The 23,992-nt window shown below is 36.9% G+C and overlaps 1 protein-coding gene across 1 annotated transcript in view; it reads right to left on the reverse strand.

The window, feature by feature from the left end:
- The window catches only part of KHDRBS2 (KH RNA binding domain containing, signal transduction associated 2), a gene marked incomplete at both ends in the record, with an annotated part of 414,751 nt that overhangs the window by 189,900 nt on the left and 200,859 nt on the right, over positions 1-23,992 (reverse strand). The window contains one exon of the mRNA XM_081316505.1: positions 9,942-10,088. Within this exon, the coding sequence (XP_081172631.1) occupies positions 9,942-10,088 (147 nt within the window). The remainder of the gene's footprint in view (positions 1-9,941; positions 10,089-23,992) is intronic.

Raw genomic sequence — 23,992 nt, forward strand, 5'->3', positions numbered from 1 at the left:
TATTAAGCTCCGCTTTCTCCCCTCCCCACCCTCCCTGGGATCAATATTTCTACTGAAAAGGTTTTGCAGTTTCTTTCCTAGTCTGTCCCAAGCGACCTCACATCCCTCCTTCCTTCTGCTATTTTCAAACAGAGAGCAGGGAAGAGGACAGAAGCGCCAATAGTGATGCAGGAAGAAGGAAGTCCTTGATGTGCTATTTCTTAGTCTCACAGGGGAAAGAATATGTTACGTTACGTTGTGTTATTGTTATTATTTTTTATTATTTTACTTTATTTCCACCTTGATTACTTTTACAACTAGCTCAAGGTGGCGAACATATCCAAAACCTTCCTCCTCCTATTGTTCCCCAACAATAACAACCCTGTGAGGAGAGTTGGGCTGAGATATGGCCCAAGGTCAGCCAGCTGTTTTTCATGACTAAGGCAGGACTTGAATTCAGAGTCTCCTGATGATTAGCCCAAAGTCTCCCAGTCAGCTTTCGTGGCTAATGTGGGACTAGAACTCAGGATCTCCTGCTTTCTAGTCTGGTGCCTTAACCACTAGACCAGGGCTCTTTTATGACTCGTGGACTTCAACTCCCAGAATTCCTGAGCCAGCATAGCTCAGCTTGGAAACTCTCCCTTTCCCCTCAGCGTGGCTGGCTCAGGAATTCTGGGAGTTGAAGTCCATGTGTCATAAAAAAGCCAAGGTTGCCTACCCCTGCACTAGACCAATCTAGCAATTTTGGGGGGAAAGAATAATTTGGCATGAAAAAAGCCAAGACAAGGCAATTCAGACTTTGGAAATCAATCAAATAGATTCAAAACTTTTCTTTTCCCTTTCTGTCATTTCTTTACTTTTCTTCCTCTTTTTTCCAAAATCATAATTCTGGAGAGAGTCACCAAAGATTTAGTCATTATAAGTAATTCTAGTATCTTTGAATTAAGAGTAAAGAAATAGAAAAGCTGAAAAGAGGGTTCCTAGTCAAGCCTAATAGTAACTTGGATGAACAATGTTATTCTTCAGGAATAAGAAGAAGGGATAACAAGAGATAGAGAAAGCAGCATAATTTTGATCAGTTCTTTCATCTCTTGGACTATATTTCTTGCAACCATCTTTTTATTTCTATCAACATTATGTAATATATTTCCCTGAACACGTTTTTGAAAAAAATCAGTCTCTCACACGCATTTTCCCCTCATCTTTACTACCTTTTTCACTTAATCATGCCACTGAACAAAATCTTTCCTATTGGCAGAACTCCACACTATTCAGTGGCACTTTGTAGTCAGCCAGTTACTTTGTTCCAAGCAGCTTCTGAAACGTCTTTCCTTAAGTTTACTTTTCACTTGGGAAATTAACGTTTTCCTAACATTTTTTTTCCATATAAAAATTGAATTTGGGTTTTTGGTTTTTCCTGTAGGACACGTGTATTTTATCCAATTTTTGAAAAAGCAGTCTTTTCTATAAATAAAAAATGAGGCAATATGTTTCCCTTTGGCATAGGTTTCGTAGCATTTTACAACAATAACATTTTTTTTAAATGAAATTTTCATATCCTGTTTAATACTTGATATGCAGATGATATGTTTGGACTGTTAATGCCAGGCTGTCACTGGATGAGCACCGTAGCTATGGATCTCCACTGGCCCTCATGGACTTGGTTAATCAAGGCTTGCATGCAGCTCTTTTTAATAATTAAAAGAAGATACAGACTAGGTTGCCAGTCTTAGTCATATCAGTGAAATATGCAGCAGATATATGCAGCCCTTTGGAACCAGCTGCCCGTGGAGCTTAGGACTGCCCCCGACCTCCGTTCATTCCGACGGGACCTGAAGACCTGGCTCTTCGAGCTCTCTGGCCCAGGCTGAGAATTCTAATTTTAGCTTTAATCTTAATTTTAACTGGGGTTTTACTTATGCAGGGACGAATATAATTTTTTTTAATCTGTTTTTAACTTTTGTATCTTTGTTTTTTAATTCACCCTGTAAACCGCCCTGAGTCCTTCGGGAAAGGGCGGTATATAAATGTGATAAAATAAATAAATAAATAAATATGTTGGTATACATTTGGGGCAGAATACCACAAGGTCAGCCAAAGTATAATTTAATAGCAAACACATTCATGCAAACTTAAGTTTGACCAGTTTGCAAGTCAACACACTGTTGCCCTTCTCCCATCAACTAGCAAATACATGCAGAATATTGATAAATTTAGAATGCAAACTAAAGCACAATGTGATTTACTTAGCTTTTGTTTTAGAGCAGGGGTGTCAAACTGCTGGCCCGCGGGCCGGATGCATCATGGGGAAACCGCACCCATCCCATTGCCAGCAATGGGAAAAAAGTCGTGAAAGTCGTGATACGTTGCGATTCGTCACGTGGCGTTGCGAGTTTGACACCCGTGGTTTAGAATGTTACATGATATTAATGTGGTTTACGTTTATGGTTTAGTTGTGCACTAATCATTGTCCTGTTTAAATAATTCCTGGAATACTTCACCACAAATAATTAGGGATTCTGTTTGTATGTCATGCCAAGCATAGTTTTACTGTATTCTTACAGTATTTTTCAAGATTACAGAGGTGAATGAATCCAGCCCAGTTGATCAGCCATCAGTTTGATCTATTTTGTAAATCCAGAAAACGGGTTAATTCTATCAGCTTAAAATTTTGTGCAAATTTCTGGTATTTACGCCGGAAATGGAATTCTTTCAAGAAAAAAAAAGGACAAAATTGTGTTAGCAACGGCCTTCAGCACTGATAAAGCTAGCATGTTGAAATGAAAATAGCAAAGTTTCTAATCAGGAAAAGAATAAGCTTCTTGGGATAAGCAATTAGCTATGTGAAACCCAGGCTGTTTTTAAACAAATTGATACAGTCCTAGGAGATTCAAGAACAGATGGAACCCATTAAGTCTTAACTTCTTCTGCAGGTAGGAAACAACATTAGAGGCACCCAAACAGTTTTATAATCTGCATTGCAGCAACACATCCAAAAAAGCTGCAGCAAAATGCTCTATCAGATTTGTGAGAGCAGGAAACAAATTTCTGAGGCTTGTATTTATCACTGCTCTTAACTACACCTGTCTTCAGTGATTTTTCAGGCTATCACTTCGTTGTATATTGTTCTCCTAAACCTTTGAAATAAATGCCTTTCTCAAAAGCCAAACACTGAAGTACAGAGTCGAAGCAGTGCCATCCAAGAGGCCTTCTCTACTCAAGTTGTTACATGTGAACAATTTCATCAAGATAATGTCTGAACAATGGAAGTTGCAAAAGCCAATATTTGGCCTATATCTCAGACTTAGACCTGCAGATGTGTAATGCATGGATGTTTCTGTCTCTTCCAAGCCAGAAGACATCTTTGGGCTGTCTGGATATAAAGATCTCCTGAGGTTCATCTTCTTCTGCCTTTTCACTTAGATGTCTCCAGGCAGAACTTATGATCTATGGCTCATCAGTGTAATGAAAGGAAACTTGGACTATGACCTGTTCAATAATGGCCTGCCAGAAATCCCAGTAAAAGACTCTCTTTCAGTGAAGGGTTTTACATTATCAGCAGAGAGTGGCCTGAAGATACATAGAAATCTGGACTACCATTAATAAAAGAAAGGTGAATAGGTCACTCAGGGATACCCACAATCCCAACATTTTACAATATTTGAAGTAGTATGTGGCCAACAAGTCCTCTAAAGAGAGGTATAAACAAACATTCTTGCAGAAAGGATACAAATTCCCTCAAAAGTTTCATTAGTGCTTTTTTTGTTATCTTAATGAGGCTCATTTCTGATTTCAGCAGCAACATGCTCCAGTATTGTCAATAAAACCCTTGTTTCCTCATGCATTGGTAGCATCCCCATAAAATCTAGGTGAGTGTAATCAAAAACAGGTGGATCCTGCAAACTCTGCAGGACAAAGGCTGAGATAAATAATAATTCCTCTTCATGTTGAAAGCTTTCAACACATAAATGTTCGCATGGACAATTATATAACACATCTGAAACATGTACTATCTTTTAGCAATCTAATATGAACCATGTGTAGTGCTGTACATAACTAGTCTTCATGCATACATGCATAGGAAGCCTTGATTACATTCTGCAGGTGAATATCCCAACTGTATGTCAGATTTTTTAAATTGAATATGTTTATCCCTCCTTTATTATTTTTTCAAATAACACAAGTTGGTGAACAGACTTAAGACTCCTCCCTCCTCCTATTATCCCCACAACAACCACCCTGTGAGGTGAGATAAACCGAAACAGAGTGCCTGGCCCATGGTTACTTAGCTGGCTTTCATGCCTACGGGAGGGCTAGAACTCACAGTCACCTGGTTTTTAGCCTTGTGTCTTAACCACTAGACCATTGTAGTCGTTTATGCCTCAAGTGGGATTTGTTTGATGAGCCATCAGTATGTATGTATGTATGTATGTATGTATGTATGTATGTATGTATGTGTGTGTGTGTGTGTTTGTTTGTTTGTTTCTCAAATTTAGATAGCTGCTCATCTCACAAAACAAGTGACTCTGGCCAGCATTTTCTGGGCTATCCATGGTATTCTCAGAAGCCTTCTAAGAACTCTCTTTTTAAAGGTTCCTCTAAGCATGCAGGGAGCAGTGGGCTAATGCCTCCTTAAGTAACACCAGCTGCCTGCAATTAGTGCAGGTTCGCATCCCACCAGGCTCAAGGTTGACTCAGCCTTCCATCCTTCCGAGGTAGGTAAAATGAGGACCCAGATTGTTGGGGGCAATTAAGCTGACTTTGTAATAATGCCGCTTGGGGTGTGTGTGAAAGCCCTAATAAGCAGGCATATACATAGAATGAAGGCTACTGCTAAGCTTGTAAGCCGCCCTGAGTCTTCGGAGAAGGGCGGGATATAAATGGAATTAAAAAAAAAAACATCTTAAAATACTAAACAACAGATACTGTAGTCCTCTTCCTTTTTCTACAGGATTTGTTATTGTTTGGAATGTTTCTGGTCTTTTTCTGAATAGGCTCCCTTCCCTGCCAAGATCCATGTTCCAAATTGTAAAATTATTTAACTACACCAATAGTGGTGTCCTTCTTGAGCAGTTTCTTAATCATCATCTGCACTATACAAGGTTGTAAATAACCCTTCACCTGAAGCCCTACTATAGGAGGAGTGTTTGTCTTCTTTATCTTGAACATAAAGAGCCAATACTTCCTAGGATGAAGGTAGCCAAAAATATAAAAACAGAAACAAAAGACCAGCTGTTCCAGGAAACTTTTGTTGCTAAGCTGAAGGCAATGTCTTTCCACGTGCTGCAACTGAGGCTTAGCAGTGCCTGCTTTAAGAAGTCATGAGTTTAACTATGAGACTCATACCAAAACGCATGCTTTTTATCATCTGAATTCAGTTGCGGTCTACATCTTATGATGGGCCAGGCATGATATAGGCCCCATTTTTCCTTTTAATATCTTCTTACATTTCCTAATGCTGGACTTGAGAAACATGCAGTAGTGGCCAAAATTGTGGAAACCTTTTGGGAAAAGTGTATTTTTGAGGTTTGATGGCTAATAACACCACTTTTTTTGGAGTAGTACCATAAAATTATATATCAGTGGAAAGATAATTTAATCAAGAATGTAATGCAACATAGTTTGTTCAATGATCTGTACTGTATTCTATGGAAAGTTATAGCCAAATAACCAGAAAAAGGAAGCACAACTTGCTTAGCTTGATATCAGCTTTCCTTCATCTGATTGTAGCCAATGAGCATGAGTGTTTAGAGAGCCAATCAGGTGTCATCTTTTTTTGGCAGTGAGCCAATCAGATCATAGTAGGATTCAGTTATTGATGTCATGTATTGAAGCTGAGAGGAGGACATTGATCAGTGTGTTATGTGATCGCTATCAAGTTGGTTGGGTTTTTTTTTTCATTTAGTGAGCTTGTAAAACATAATAAAATTAAAGTAATGTTGCAAAGAGTTGACTGGTTGCCCAGAAAGTGATGTAAAATAGTATTATTAAGTGAACAAGGCTACAGTTATAAAGAAATTAGAAGAAAAATTGGTGGAAACTTAACCAAAGGTGGCATTTCTACTGTACACTTTTCCCAAAAGGTTTCCACAATTTTGGCCACTACCGTACAGAACATACAAATCACATTGTTCTTTTTTTAAAAAATAAACAGCATTATACAAAAAAGAGAGTAGTAATCATAAGATGGTAGAGGACCAGGAAGGCCTGGAGGAATGTTGTCCATAGGGTCACGATGGGTCGGACACGACTTCGCAGCTAACAACAACAAATCATAAGTCTAGTAAATTTATGCATAAGTTAAAAAGGGAAATACACCGAGACTATTTACCATATCTTTCTGTCCTGGTATCTACCACTTGCAGATATTGATTTATAGAAACTGCTTGTTTTTTTTAGATTAACTGACAAATGGCATCTAAAAGCATCATGGAGGTAGCATTTTATAAATAGCAATTATCTTCTGAATAAAACCATCCTAGGAATAGAGACATTGCTACATTTTTTTTAATCAAGCACTATTAAAGATCTGAGATCTAATAATGGGTAATCTGCGAAGAGCTTTTCATAATCCCTTGCAGTTTATACACTTGACATATACTGTCAAGGAAGAAAATATAAAATTTTTGACTTCAGTTCCTGCTCATGTTACAGATTTGGATTTATTATCTTGTTTTTCCTCAGGACCCCTAGGCCACATACTTGTATACTTCCTCTCCCCATTTTCCTCCCCATAATCCTGTGAGGGGCAAAGTCACCCAATAACTTTTATACACACACTTAAGATTATAACATACTGTCTCTTGCCTAATTTTGTATGAAACTTTTGCTGCTATGCACATTTTGTATCAGAATGTAAACATATGGACATATAATTATTGTGTGCAGCAGTGCATTGCAATATTTGGAGAAGTGGAACATCCAAAGGAGAGCTCTCTTTTGATCCACATATTAATTGCAAATTAAATCTCTTCACTTAAATCTGTGGACAAAATTAATTTTTGCCCTTCCCTAAAGGCAGATCTCTGGGGGTTTTTTTGTCTGACATGTACTATTCATAAGGTGTCACACAATAGGAAACTGACTCTAATCTATGTGGTATATAAAAGGTTAAGCGCATTTGCTACTGCAATAAATGCTACTTTTATAAACAATAAAACCTCATAAAACAAAGCCATGTCATAAAATGGGAAATAAAAGACAAATTCTCTACTATACATATGTGCAGAATAAACCATTGGCATAGTTTTTAACAAGCCAGTTAATAACAAGTTTGTTGTTTATATTATAAATTTGAAATTATTATAAATCTGAAACAAAGCGGTAATAAATCTATTGCAGCTGTTACTTCTGCAATAAACCAAACTCTTAAACCTCACATCAGCTGCTGAGAAGTTTAATTATTGTTTTTTTTTTTAAAAAAAAATTCTATTTATTTTTCAGTGCTCTATAAAGTGCATCATAATCATAACCATAACCAACAAAACACAAATCATGGGCTGTAAAAGCCCTGAAGATTAAGATACAGTTTTAAAAGTTAGGAACAAGGCCCAGATCATTTTTGTCCAATAGAACAGACCATAGTTTAGAAATGAACTTTGCTATTACAATAAGCACATGATCAAAAAAAAAAAAACACCAAAAAATCTACAAGTAGTGGATAGGCTATTCTGAGCAAATGTTGATCGAACACAGCAAAGAGACAAACCATAAGCAACATGTAGTAGTGTGTCTTTTGCAGCGTAGGGGAGATAGTAATTGGAGAATTAACTCAGCCATAGAAAATAGAACTGGATGAGTGAAGAAATTTGAGCAAAAAATAATAATCTTATAATAATTCTTTGAATATATACTTCTTTGGTTTGTTACTGACAACAGATCATCAGTCATGACAAAATGACAGGCACAAATTATTGCTGTGCCAATCAGCGTCCTCACTGTTTAATAACTCTGTCTGTTTATGTATCCAATATCCATATACACTAAATATTAAGGTTTTTCCGGCTCTAATGAATGTCTGCATTCTGAATTCAGAGATTTGTTATGGAATTTTTACACCTTTCATTTCTTTTTTTCTCACCTTTTGCTCTCCCGACTTATTTATTTAACTTTAATATTCTATGTCCTGAGGATGTCTGCCATTTAGGTCCTGTTGGATATGCATGTTTTAGTAGCAGCATGTATTATACATGTTGCAGTTATAGTAATAAAGACAACAATGAATAAGGGCAAAGGAATGTATAAGGCATATCACTGATATACTATATGGTATGCTATATGTATCATATACTAGCCAAATGTGCCCCAATTTATAAACTCATCTGATGTCACACTGCTTTTTTAACTATCTTCATCACTTAGGGATTCTAAAAATATTAGATGTTTCACTGTTGTACAATTCCAATATTGTGACATATCACAGGACTGTGCAGAACTTTGAATAAATGAGTTTGGGGAGGAGAAACTGATAAATGGTGGCAAAAATGAGCCCTTTTAATTACAACTGGAAATGTAAAAAATCATAATTTGCTCCCTTCTATCCATGGGATAATATAATAATGCAAAATATAGCATTTGAAAAATGAAAGGAATCTCTTTTTGTAAGTCACCAGTGAGAATTACCTGAAATTCTTGAAACTGCATGTTGCAAAAGTATCTACAATTTCAGATTCCAGTTCAGACGACACACAAATGTGGGTGTGCGTGCGTGTTCGTGAAACCTATGTGAAAAGGCCCAACAGATCCCTAAGTGGCATGGGAAAAGCTCATGTCTGTTAAATAATTGTGCAAAGAGACATGGTAAATGAAGAGGTAGTATAACTGTGCACTGTGCAGTGCTTTCAAACAAAACCTAAACAGATGTCCCAGAACATGAACATAGCAACACTGTCTTAAGTTCTTGTCACATCTTTCATGGGATCTCATAACAGCCCATTGCAGACTGCATGTAACCTCTGGAAAAGATGTGGAAGTTTCAAAGATGCATCATACCATGCAACACCTTCTTGGTATCAAATCTGAAGCAGAGCACAGCCCTGATAAATAGCAAAAATGACTGTGAATGCCCTTGGTTTCATTACAGTAAACTTTCCCCCCCCCCTGCCGTTAGTTTCTCACAAAACCCCATCGGGTTTTGGAGAACCATAGAGTTCCACAGACCACAGTTTGAACAAAATTTGCTTAGGTAATTGGGCAGAAGCATTCTTCCTTGGCCTGACCAGTTGTATTTCATTTCCTTGATAACGCAAAGAATCTTGGAATGTATTCTGGTTGTTGTTTTTTAGAGGTTTTTTTTTCTTATGGTTAACTTTACTTGTATCTTGTTCTCCAACTCTAAATTCATGTACCCTCTTATCTTTATCTGCAATAGCAGTCTCAGTCATGCCTAACATCTTTTCCCTATTTGTGTAGAAGAATTGGCAGAACCAGGGGGTGGAGTGGAAAGAGGGATCAGCCTAGAATCCCTACGTAGCCACAAGCAGACTAAGTCCACCCCCCCTTAAGTTCTGTTGACCCTTATCTAATCCAGAATCAGAGAGGAATGCTGCCCCCTATAGTTGGCAATGACTAGTGGAGTAAAATTCACAGGGACTCCTTTCCTTATCTAACTCCAAGCAGGTGCTAACCATGAATAGGCATGAGTAGAAATGCACCACTTTAATTGGGCCTCAAGTTTGGGCCTGATCTTTCAGGCCTGACAGTTTGGATTCATTTCTTGGATATCAAAAGAAGCAACAGCACGCAACAATGAATAAGCAACAGTTAACTCATTTGACAATTTCCAAAAATATATTTCAAATGCAGAATAATCAAGGGTTGGTATTTTCTTCAACTGGTGATGAGGACAGTAGCGGAAGAGGAACCAACATCTGCTAATGATAACGATTTTCAAATACTGTGTTTAGTGCAATGGAATGATTGCCATGTACTGTACATTTGTAATAGCTCTGCAAGCAACTTACCGGAACAAGAAATTTTTTAATTTCTTCCAGGGCATGACTCATCCGTGAATAAGCTTCTCCGGGAGGGGCAAACACTTCAATTAATACATGTAGTTCATCACTCAAGTGTGCATATTTGGCTTCCTCACTTTTTCTTAATTCTTCTTCCTGTGGAGAAGAGTATTTTTAGAAATCACTTTGCATTGATTTAACATTTGTAAAGTAGCAAACCAAAGGTCATAATCTAGGCAGACTTTCAGCCTAGATTCTCACGAGGCCCTGTGAGAAACAACACAATTCTTGTATAAATTACTTGACAATCTGAAAATCACTTTGTGTGGATAATGAAAACTAGCATAATTAACATCTGCAACAGATTTTAATCAATAAAGCATAGAATGGTTAATGCCTGGCAGCGTGTTGAAATTTTCACAATGCAAAAAAAAAACCCCACTTCTAAGAAAAAAAAGGATCGATTCAGGTTTCTTTCACCAGTGTACTTGATGTTACGATATAAAATATACCCTAAAGTACTATTTATTTTGTTTGGTTTATATTACCACTGTTCATCAAGAATTGTGCCCAGAATACTTTATTTTAAAAAAGAAGAATCAAACTAGAACAATTATTAGTAAAATAGCTGAATACATACGTTAAAAACAGTAGCATTTATTGCAATATCTAAAAGTATTTATCAAAACTAAAATGTAATAACACGGTAAAAAAGAGGAGTTCCTGCAGATTTTACTCTGCTAGTCTTGGTCAACTGTAGGCGACGGTGTTCATCTCTGTTTCAAGGCCATTGAGCCAGCACCGTCCAAATACGTTTCCATGGTCACGTGGACAGCATGACACCACAAAGCACTATTACCTTCCCACCGAAGTTGTACCTATTTATCCACTCACATTTGTAGGCTTTCAAACGGCTAGATTGGCAGGAGCTGGGGCAAGGATGAGAGCTCTCCCTGACACATGGCGCTCAAGTCTTGAACCTGAGCTGGCAGCTTTTCATCTGACAAGCCTAGCATCTTAACCACTGAGTCACCGTGCTGCCCCAATAACATGGTAGATATGAGAAAAATCACTCTTCTCTAGAAAGTCAACCACTCTGGGAGAAAAAGCAATATTTTGGCTCTGGTTCTGGATACACGCTACAGTAAGAGGAGCTCAGCCAAAGCTTATGAAATATGCAGGCCTTGGTACGTTGGAATTATCCCTAATCTTGTGTTGCAGGTGCTTAGGCAGAAAACCTGATTTACATTTTCCCCATATTCCAACTCAGTGCAATCTGTATAATGCCCAAGATATATCCATATGATAATCAGAAGCTGAGCTCAGATCTAGGGCATCTCTCCCTCAAGCTCATTTCTTTCAACTTTTATGTGAAATAAAAAAACTAGACTGTTCTGCTAGAAAGATGTAAGGAAAGAAAACGTCTCCTTGGAAGAACCAGTGTAGGCTTTCTCTTGCCATTTGTCTCTAGCACCACAAATCAATTGCTGTGGCATTTTGCAAGTGTGGGGACAACTGCCAGTCTTTCAGGTCTTTAAGAAAAAAAACAAGGGGTCACACTGATAGTTTCTTCCAATGGAAAAGCTATTTACAAACTACTCTTTTTCCTCCACTAACAGAAAAAATAAAAATAACTAAAAAAAACACTTTCCAGACGTTTTCTTCACAGCTGCAGATCCATCAATTCTATTCATTCACTAGGATATGTAAAAAGAATATGCTTCATGCACAAGCCTCCCCTGTCGTACAAGCAGACTTCTACCTATGTGATGGAAATTTCTCTCTGCTTTCCCTCAAAGTTTGCTGAGAAGGTTTGAGGATATACCAGAGCAGACATGCACAAGATTTTATAGATGAACAGGAATTTCTACTTCCCAGTTTTGTTGCTGGAAATAACTATGTGAGTAGAAATACGTGCCATAAGTGACATTTTCACAGAAGAAATATGGAGTTGTATTTCTTAAGTTATGAGATGCTCAGGGTGGGTGGGTTTTTTCATGTATCATGTTTTGTTGTTTATTATTTATAAATTTAGTGTTTACTCCTAGCACAAAGGGAATAAACTATGTCATCTCCAGGGATGGTCAGTTTTCCTCTGTTCTGTGGTAATTTCATGGGAATGGAAGACTTTTGATTTTATAGAATAAAATCTATATTCAGACCAACTCCAGAATGCATCCTTTTTGTTTTCTTCACTGACAGAGTTTGACTGTTGTTCATTCATCATCATTGATGAAGACCTTTTTATTTTTTTTTAATATTATTTTAAGATTAGATGTGTTGTGTCTGAAGATGAGTAATCCCGTTACTTTGGGCACAGAATTTACTTGTACATGTTGAACAGATATGTGTAGGGACTGCAGAGTAGTAAGTCTACTGCTCACAACTGAATTAAGTTATAACTGAAGAGGTTTCTTGGATGAGGAGTGAAACATTTTCAAAGGGAAAAAAAAACCCAAGAAAATCCAATTGGCTTTTGGAAAAAGCACCATTGGGAGATCAATAAAAGTTGGGCAAACATCACAGTTCTGCTCCTGACACTTCTGAACTTGGTGTGTAGCAAAGATCATCTGGATAGTCCCACAATCTTTGCAGAAGCTGCACTGTGACTCTGGCAGCAGGCACCACTCCAGATGAGTGACCAGTTGATTTAGCAGGACTTTTGCAAGGGCTTTCTCCTGAAATAAGAATAGAAAGATTTCTAATGGAGCTGCCTAATAGATTTACTAATGGAGACGTCCACTTGGTGCTCTTTCTGTGAAAGGAGGAGATCCAAACAATACTGTGATTTATAGAATACTTGGGAATAATTAATATATTTACACGATCTTGCTTAAGTCCTGGTCAACGAGAGCTTGAGTAGCAGAAAATAAATTGAGGTACAAATCCAAAGATTGCCAAATCTTTTCCACAGAATGTAAATATGTTAGGTCGCCTTACAGAAGGCTTCATGTTGAAATTTTTTGATTATTTTGTTCATGGATGAGGCAACACATGACTCAAGCAAAACAAAGGAAAACTTCAAAAGCAGCCTTCCTCATTATGAACTCAGGACTAACCACTTTTATTGTAAAGAGAGGGGAATGAAAGAAAAATATTTGCCTAGAGCAATGCTGCCACTTTATATCTAATTATGTTAAGTTGTTCTGGCAGACTTCGTATGTGACAAGTTTTCTGAATGATAATGTATGTCTGATGAGCCATGCAAAATTTGCAGGTTTTTCAGCCATCTAAGCACAATGCAAGAAACTATATTTGAAATTGATGTTACTATTGAATTCTGAATAAGTTCAGAAGAGATCTATGTCTTTTTCCTGTTGAATATAGCAACATTGACCCTATTTTTAACCAGCAACTGCTCTCCATGTGTACTTATTAAGAATTTCATGGCACACAAAACAATAATTAAGTGTTTGACTAATGAGGTAGATGTAACTATTAGGCATATCAAAAGCATACAGTTTCTCAGTTGGCTTTGAACTGTTGACCCTAAAATGTTATTCTCCATGGCTGATTTGAAAGAAACCAGCATGAAGAGGGAACAGGCCCTATACGTTGCTCATATTGTTACTAAATACCCTGTGTGCTAATAGGAAACTCAGTCAATTGTAGTTAATTTAATAATCAAAGTTTAGCCAATGTGTGTACTCAACCACAAAATCCCCAGGTCACAAAATCAACGCAAAATTCTCATGACGCTACAGGTTGCACTGCTATATATCTCTCCTGGATCAAAGTCTTCTGTTGGGGAAAAAAAAAATTGGGAAGGTACTATATGAATCTAATTCACAATTACTTGATTTACAATACTATTCTGAATCCCTTAGCCAAAGTGATTTTTTTTAAAACAAACAAACAAACGATAACAATTAATAGATGCCAGCCTGCACATTCAGAAAGTTATTGAAAACTTGACTTGTCTCTTAGGCTTGGAGCAAATAGGTGATTTAGCCCCTGTAAGTTGCTTTATTGTCATTTATACTATATCTTCTGAGTATGTATTATTTAAGCCACCCCTATTTTTTTAAATTTAAGACCCCTAGAGTCCACTGGAGGTGGGCAACCTTTAAACTGAACAGCTGAATAAGCTAAATAAATGAATAAAATAATAATAGCTAAATAATTTTTATTACAGTTGCTGACTGGAACTGCAAACAGAAAAATAAAAATAAAATAAAATAATAAAATAAAATAAAATAAAACAAATGGTGATACATTCATTAGTGGACAATAAAACTAATTTATAGGCAGTGTAACATCATTTAGCTACGTTCCAAGAACCTGAATTACACTGACCTGGTGACAAAAACTGTACATAAAAAAGATCAGAAATTGTCAAGTTTTTTTTTTTACCAGGCAAGGAGTTATAAGGCAAGTCCTTGAATCTCAACATACTTTTTATTATTTTACTATTTATTATTATAAAATAATGAATAGCAAATAATAAATAAATAAAGCCACTGCTCTTATCTGCCCAAAATTGGCCCTCAGCCCATTTTTGACTCATGGATGAAGAAGAGATGTAAGATTTGTACTTTGGATATACTACATACTGTATATGGTTTGAGACTTACAGTTTGTGATTTGCATTTCTTTCTACCAATGGATTTTCTAGTATCTTTAATAAAACTTATAAAGAGCAGTGTCCTTTAATCTCTGTCTGAGATTTTTCTGGTCCCAGTATTAGTTTGGCTGAAGTCTAACCCATGAACATACTCTTCTGGTGACAAAATGTTTTGAATTCGTATTTTTCATACTTACTTTAGTATGAGAAAATAGCTTTTTTATTTTATATATTCACTTTCTGATTAAATTGTCTTTGATTTTATCCAAAACAAACATATATAATGCGATCTTTCAGATAATTTACAGATTTAAAAACAGATATCACTAGATTGCCTGCCAGGTGTTTCGACTGTAATAATCTACTGAGCTTTTTTCTGCAGTGTAATACAATATCCGCTCAATAAATGTGTAGGAATTCATGCCACAAGTCATGGCATAAAGATAAAACGGATTTTGCAAATACTGTTATACCCACCCCAAGGCCCAGCTGTAATAATGATAATAGTAAGTGATGGTTTTATAAGGGTAAGGTAAAAAAAATTAGTTAAATCAAGCAAGACCTAAATTGCTTTCTGCAGAGCTAGTACAAAATATTTATCACCTATGGGATAGCACAATATGGTGTCGTCTAGCATTTTAAGTGTAGAAGCCAGCCAGACAGTTGGATTTTGTAAGACTGGTGACAGCAGGATGGTTTATGAGGATTAGGAGAAGATGTGGAGCATGGTTGTTGCCTCCTATCCTTTGTTATCAGACTTTCAACGTATGCTATGTTCAGTTATTGAATTTCTGCCGAACTATAGGACTAACCCTGACTTTCCAAAGTCCCCTATGAGATCCTTTAATAAGTTGGCCTTTCTCTTTCTCTATAACCTGAAGCACTAGGAAGTCAGCTCAGATGAATTTAAAAACAAATCTGCCAGAGTTAAATCTATTCTAAAATACCCAGAGAACTCATTAGTTATTTTTACATGCTCTGGCATATACATGATACCATGTTCAATTAAAATGCAGATGTACTCATCACCAAGGAAGGCTGGTTAGACCTCAGATGAAAGAGGGTTGAAATTGTCTGAATTTTCTAACTACTCATATTCTAATGTAATTTTCTATGATATATAGTTTTCCATTGGGAAAATAATTTCTACTTTATTCAGGAAAGGGAGCAGATGTCTGCTGACTGTTCTACTCAACTAAGATTTGGAAAGCCAATACACTTGCCCACTCAACAGGCCATTAAGACCTGTTATTTTTCCCTCCCAGACATTAGAACTGGGATATATAGGGGTATCTGTTTTGTGAATTGTTAGAAGGAGCTTCAGTTTTTTTAATTTAAATTATTTTAACTTTGCCTAATTATAGCAATGCCAATAGCATTCAGTCTTATATACCACTCCATAGCGATTTACACCATTCACTAGGAGGTGGTTTATAATGTTGGCATTATTTGCATATAATGCCAACAATCTGGGTCCTCATTTTACTGACCTTGGAAAGATGGGAGACTGAATCAACCTTGAACCAGTCAGGATCGAATTCTTGGCTGTGGGCAGCGTTTGCCCATAATACTACATTCTAACCATGGCACCACTAGGGCTCTGATTATGGGTGTCCTATTTTTTTTTACATTATATTGTCTTTGTAAATTGGTTATTAGCCTCCCTGGGTTACGAATTTAACATAGGCAGCCATTAATTTTTCTAAATAAATAAATAAATACTAAATAATCAATAATTCCCCTCAAAAAGCTGGCCCTAAGGAGGAACTTTTGAAATCATAAGTAGATCTGTGAAAGACTGTGGGAAATAATACACACTCTGTTTGGCACTAAGTTAATCCATATGCAGCTAGTCTGTAAGATATGCATACATTGTTCCAGGATGATTGTCAAGAAGAGCTGAATCCCTGAAAACAGCTGCAAGTATTTTTTCCATTTAGTATTGTATGACTTAATACAAATTCAGAGTGCATTGAAGACCAGTTTGGGACAGTTAAGCACATGGCCTATTTACTTTATTATTTGTAATTATTACCCTGCCTTTCTTGCTCATAAGAAGTTAAGTTAGGGAAAACCATAAACATTTACAAAGATTGTTTGATATTTTTGGATTTTTAGTTCTCAACTAAGAAGCTATTAGTTAGCAAAACCTATTGGGCTAAAATGAAAAGTGTAATTTTGAGGAAGTACTTCCAAATCCCACAGAACTGATACTGGATTTTGGCTGAGAAATAAAAAGAGCTGTAGTAAGAGAGATTGTAATATCAGATGCTGGGAGCCAATTCAACAAATCAGAAAATGCATTTTTTCTTTGATTCTTTCATATCAAAAGAAAAGCGTCACGTTCTATAATACAGGACTGTGTGCCATAAAGCCATTCAGAGCAACCATAAGGTGCTCCAATTTGCCAAAACATAATCATAAGGACTGATTCAAATAGTAGTAGTAGTAGTAGTAGTAGTAGTAGTAGTAGTAGTAGTAATAATAATAATAATAATAATAATAATAATAATAATAATAATAATAATAATAATAAGAATAAGAAGAAGAAGAAGAAGAAGAAGAAGAAGAAGAAGAAGAAGAAGAAGAAGAAGAAGAAGAAGAAGAAGAAGAAGAAGAAGAAGGGCTTTTTTTTTCATAGAACGCTCAGAATGGAGTTCCGGCACCTTTTTGGATGGAACCTTGTTAGGATAGGCAAGCCGGCTTGTATGACGTGTGTGAGTTCCGGCACCTTTTTCTTTTACAAAAAAAGCACTGATATTAATAATAACAATAATAATAATAATAATAATAATAATAATAATAATAATAATAATAATAATAATAATAGTAATAGTAATAGTAATAATAATAATAAACAAGGAAAACTATTGAAGACTGAAGGAATCAAGATGCCCCATGAAAATAACATTAAAAGTCTGGATGAGGAAGATTACTACAAATACTTGGGTATCCTTCAAGCTGACAACATCAAGCACACTGAAGTCAAGAAAAAGATTAGAGGCAGAATACATCAAGAGAGTGAAAAAGATCTTAAAGTCCAAACTCAATGGAGGAATTACTGTGAAGGCAATCAACACCTGGGCAATTCCAGTCATTGGATACACAGCTGGAATAGTGGATTGGACTCAAGCAGAACTAAAAGCCATGGATAGGAAGACCAGAAAAATAATGACAATGAATCATGCCCTTCATCCATGCAGTGACATTGACAGACTCTTATCTACCAAGGCAAATAGGTGGACATGGAATGCTGCAAGTACATCAGGTGGTTGAAGAGAAAAAATGTCTTTTGAAGAATATCTGAAGGACAATGATGAAGATGCACTGAAATTAGTATATCAGGAAGGCTTACTGACTACTGGAGAGACAAAACTGGCCTACAAGAAAGACCAAATGAAGAACAGAATAGAGGCATGGGAAGACAAAGCACTATATGGCCAGTACATTTAAAAAAATAGCTGGAAAAGCAGATAATAACAAGACCTGACAATGGCTAAGAGCAGGAAAGTTGAAGAAAGATACTGAGGGACTAATTTTGGCTGTACAAAACCAGGTTTTAAGGGCAAATGCATACAAAGTCAAAATTGAGAATACAGCAGCAGACAGTAAGTGCCACCTATGCAAAGAAGCTGAAGAAACAGTGGACCACCTGGTAAGCTGCTGCAAGAAGATCACACAGTCTGACTACAAGTAGCAACAATGACAAAGTAGCAACAATGGTGCATTGGAAGATCTGCAAGAAATATCATTTGCCTGTAAGCAAGAACTGGTGGGATCATAAAATAGAGAAAGTCATAGAAAATGATAAAGTTTAACTGCTCTGGGACTTCAGAATTCAAACAGACAAGCACCTGCAACATAACACCCCAGACTTAACAATTGTCGATAAGAAAGACAAAAAAGTCTGGATAGTGGACGTGGCAGTGCCTGGAGACAGCAGAATAGACGAGAAAGAACTGGAGAAGATAACAAAATACAAAGACCTACAAATACAAATAGAAAGACTGTGGCAAAGGCAAGCAAGGGTAGTATCAATAGTAATAGGTGCCTTGGGTGCAATCCCAAAACAACTGGAGCACCACTTGAACACCATTGGCATTGACAAATTCGCCATTAGTCAATTGCAAAAGGCGGCCTTACTAAGAACTGCTTCCATCCTGTGACGATATCTGTAATACCATCAAACATCCACATCTGCCTATTCCAGGTCCTTGGTAAGGACTCGATAGGTAGACAAAAATGTCAAATCCAGTCTGAATATCTGGCTGACTGTGTGATGATCAACAATAATAATAACAATAATAACAATAACAACAACAATAATAAAATCTACTGACAATCCAAATTGCCGACCTTGCAACGACAAAGTTGAAACTGTTTCACATTTAATACGTGAGTGCAGCAAAATCGCGCAGACTGATTACAAAGCTAGACGTGACCGAGTTGCTAAACTAATTCACTGGGCATTGTGTCTTGCCTGTGTCCGAAAAGTCATGGGAACATAGGGTGGAAAAAGTTGTTGAGAATGAGAGGGTGAAGATCTTGTGGGACTTCTGAATACAGACAGATCACCATTTGGAACACAACACACCAGATATCGCAGTCATAGAGAACTGAAGCGTACAGTTGATTGATATTGCTGTACCAGAGTCAAAGAAAAAGAACTGAAAAAAATTATGAAATACCGCAACCTGGCCATCGAAAATGTGTGATTATGGATGAAACGTGTAACAGTGATACCCACTGTCATTGGGGCACGGTGAAATATGTCCAAAAACTTTGCAAAATACATCAAGAAATTGCAGGTTCCTGCAATAACTCCAGCAAAGCTACAAAAAACTGCGCTACTTGGAACATCTTACATTTTAAGGAGATACCTGGTTGATATCTAGGATGCTGGCAGCAACCCTTGTCAACCATTAGTGCCAGTCAATTTGAGTGTTCAGTTGACTGAGTTTCATGTTTTATAAATAAAAGTTTTATAATAATGTTGGAAGGGACCTTGAAGGTCATGTAGTCCAACCCCCTGCTCAGGCAGGAAATCAGATAGAACCAAATGTCCGGCTTGATTCAGGTACTGGAAAAGGCTTTGACAAAATCTGCTGAACAAGTACAGAGGCCCTTTTCTATCTGATCAGAAGAAAGATTTAAAGCGCATCAACCTCTTTCATGTTTACTTAGAAAGGTTAATGTGCCTAATACCCCTAGCCAGCATGTAAGTTCCTGAAGAAGTTATGCCTTTGACCTCAAGGCACCTGAGAGTTCAGAAAAGGAACTTGTGATCACACTTGAGCCCCCGAAATCGAGACAAGTTGTTAAGTGAGTTTTACCCCCTTTTATACAACATTTTTTTTTGCCAGAGTTGTTAAGTGAATCACTCAGCTGTGAAGTTAGTAACATGGGTTGTTAAGTGGATCTGGCTTCTTCACCAACTTTGCTTGTCAGAAGGTCACAAAAGGTAATCCTAGGACCCCAGGGCACTGTGACCATCATAAATATGAACCAGTTGCCTAGCATCTGAATTTTGACCACGTGGCTATGCGGGTGCTGCAATAGTCGTAAGTGTGAAAAATGGTCATAGGTCACTTTTTTCAGTGCCTTTGTAACTTTGAACTGTCAGTAAATGAACTGTTTGTAAGTCGAGGACTACCTGTACAATTAGAAGATTTACCACTCTTTTGCCCAGATTAAAGGTAAGCCAAAGTTTCTAATCAAACTGCATATACTAACTACATATGTAGTGGAAGAATGTCTGGGTCATGCCTAATTGCTTCTTTGTGCAATTATTTCTGTCACACTTCAGTTCACTTCCTTCAATACTCCTCCAATCTCCTCTCTTTTCCAATGAGATAAATCTAATCCTTCTCAAGAAGATACACTTGTGTGATAGCAGTTTTGCTGATCCTTGAGACAGACAAATGCGCACCCTCCCTGCAAATAATAACAGAGAGAGGAATGGTCTGATTGTCTCAGGCTTACGATCTAGATTTCTTCTGGCTGAAATTGAAGTCTAATCAGTGACAACCCCTCCATACAACCATTCAACTGATTGTCATGAAGCTTAACAAAGCCCAAAAAGAAAGCCTGGGTAAATCACAACAGGAGTCATAGAAGCACAAAAAACTTAGATTGGATTAGCCAATTGAAGTAAACCAGAGAGTGAAACGTCGTGAATCAAGCACAAAAACAGCAACAGACATTAGTATGCAATTGGCATATTACTACTGGCTTCTAGCTGGTGAATAAATTGTCTTCAAATATCAAAGTAGAGACATTATGAAGAAATGTTTCATCTGGTTTTTTTTTCATTCTCTTAAATCAGGTCAGCCTTAAAGATCAACAATAAAATAAAACTTCTGGGTTGTACATTTAGTTGTAAATAATCTCCTCAGGAAAGAGGAGAGTAATTGTTTCAGTATAGATTCTTAAATGGCTTCTCTTTCTTTTTCTAATTAAGTACAAAAAATTATTCCAGTTACAAAATAATTGTAAAATATATACATCTGGGGCATCTATATTTGTTATTTCCTTTTCAGAGGCAATTAGAAAAAAATAAATCTTCCAGGCAAAGGCTATGATGAAAGAGTACAGTTAATCTTTTTGGAAAGAGGAAAATTTAGATCCTATAATCAGAATATAATACCTCTACAGTACAAATTAGTGAACATCCAAGATTCCAAGAATATTAATCTTCCTAATTTATTCATTCTAATGCCCTTTATCTTAAATTCCATTGTGTAATTATTTTATCAGAATTTTGCAAATAGCTTCCTATGAAAAGCTGAAGTTCCCATCCTTTTCGGATAAAAAATACCCTTTCTTTATAAACTGTATAAATTTTAAAGGTACTATTTTCTCAGGTGCTTTGAGGAGAGAATGAAATAATGTAATACATTCTAATTCCTTCTTAGCTCTTCCAAAATAGTGAATATAATAATACTCTTTTTCCCCTACTCATTACCGAACATGTGACATCTCTTCTATAGGGTTCTAGCGGAGTCTCCTCCTTGTTGTCACTCATGTCACAAAGTAATATGCCATGGCATTTTATGGTAACAGACAAGATAGCTGAGGCAGAGAAGGACACAGATGGTCTTTTGTTGCTTTTTTGCCTGCTAAAAACTTTTCTGCTCACCAGTGAATCTCATATAGCTAGCTGTCTCTTGTTTTTTTATACTCCCAGGTGGATTAGGTTTAGGGTTAGGGTTATTGATCATTGGTTGACAGTTACCTCTGTGCATTTATGTATCCATGCAAGAATATACACAATAAAGGTACTGCATGGTCCATATCCATGGCAGGCAAAAACATTTTGGACATGAGATTTTAACCTTACTAGGGAGCAAAAAAGAAATAGCCCTCATATGGTTCCTATGTCAGGGATCTCCAAACTTGGCAACTTTAAGACTTGTGGACTTCAACTCAATGCTGGCTGGGGAATTTTGGGAGCTGAAGTTCACAAGTCTTAAAATTGCCAACTTTAGAGACTCCTGCCCTATGCTATGACCATTCTGAAAAGGGGAAAATGCTCAGTTCCTAAAAGCCAAGATATTAATTAACTACCCCAAAGTTGCAACTTGCAGTTGTGACCGGAGAGGGCTCAGAACTGAGAGGTTGGGAGAAAAACCTCAATATTTTAACAGCCAGTTTAGGACTACAGGTAGCTTTCGACTTACAACATTCATTTAGTGACCAAACAGCACTGCAAAAAGTGACTTATGACCATTTACACCCATTGCAGCATCCTCAAGGTCACTTGGCAACTGGTTCACATTTATGACAGTTACAGTGTCCCGGAGTAATGTGATTAACTTTTGCGACCTTCTGACAAGCAAAGTCAATGGGGAAGCCAGATCCACTTAACAAGTGTGTTACTAATTTAACAGTGGCAGTAATTCCCTTAACAACTGTGGCAAGAAAGGTCATTAAATGGGGCAAAACTCACTTAACCATTGTCTTGCTTAGCAACTGAAATTTGGGGCTCAATTGTGGTTGTAAGTCAAGGAATACATGCACCCAGAGCAGAAATGAAGGCAAATCCAAAGGAGCAAGTTGGTCATGGCTGAGTTTGTGGAGAAGAACTGCCATCTTGGAGGGCTCCCTAGCTTCCCCCCAAGTGAGACACCACCAATCTTGGCATTATATTTTAAGGAAGTCCTTGTCAAAATCAACCCTAAGCAATACTGACTAGGAAACACTGATCCTTTCGTTAGAGACCATAACCCAGTTCACATATTGCATCATGTCATCATAAGTCTAAACCAAAGGTAAGCAACCTTGGCTCTTTTATGACTCATGGACTTCAACTGGCTCAGGAATTCTGGGAGTTGAAGTCCACGAGTCATAAAAGAGCCAAGGTTGCCTACCCCTGGTCTAAACCATAGGCTGTGGTTTTCAAATCATGATAGTTAGGTTCACACATTCTTTTAGGTCAAACTAAACTAACCAACCATTCCCATGAAATACTCTATCCTTCCATTACAGGCAAGCTGTCCTGCTTCTCACATCCAGGGCTTTTTTTCTCATAGAATGCTCAGAACTGAGTTCCGGCACCTTTTTTGGATGGAACCTTGTAGGGTAGGCAAGGTGGGTTGTATGATATGTGTGAATTCCGGCACCTTTTTCTTTTACAAAAAAAGCACTGCTAATAATAATAATAATAATAATAATAATAATAATAATAATAATAATAATAATAATAATAATAATAATAATAATAATAATAATAATAATAATAATAATAATAATAATAATAATAATAATAATAATAATAATAATAATAATAATAATAATAATAATAATAATAATAATAATAATAATGAAGAAGAAGAAGAAGAAGAAGAAGAAGAAGAAGAAGAAGAAGAAGAAGAAGAAGAAGAAGAAGAAGAAGAAGAAGAAGAAGAAGAAGAAGAAGAAGAAGAAGAAGAAGAAGAAGAAGATAGTCCAACCCCCTGCTCAGGCAGGAAACCCTATACCATTTCAGACAAATGGCTGTCCATTCTCTTCTTAAAAACTTTCAGTGTTGGAGCATTCACCACTTCTGGAGGCAGGTTGTTCCACTGGTTACTTGTTCTATTTATATTGTTACTCCTCCCTAGATGTTCTTTCCAAGGCTGCTGTTTACACCTTCAAGGTCATCTCAATGTTATGGAATTATCCCTCCCCAATGACTCTTTCCAAGACCTTTTGTTGCACCCTTTATAGTGGTACATGTTGCCCCATGTGCTTATCACGTATGGTCGTTCCACCCCTGGTAACTCCAACTGAGTCAATAAGGTTTCCTTAATTCTTCAGAGTTAATGCAGAAATCTCAGCATTCAGTCTCCAGAGTCTCAAATTAAAAGGATCAACATCTGGTGATGAGTAAGCTCTCTGTCTGAAACCAGAGCATAGACAATGCAGGTCTAGACAGAGAAACAGCATGATGTGTTCTTAGGGAACAATTTTAACGAGGGAGCTGCTGCAAAGTCCTCGTAAGAAGGGAAGCGTGTTT

The sequence above is a fragment of the Vipera berus genome (genome assembly GCF_964194415.1).
Source record: "Vipera berus genome assembly, chromosome: 1".
Taxonomy (NCBI): domain Eukaryota; kingdom Metazoa; phylum Chordata; class Lepidosauria; order Squamata; family Viperidae; genus Vipera; species Vipera berus.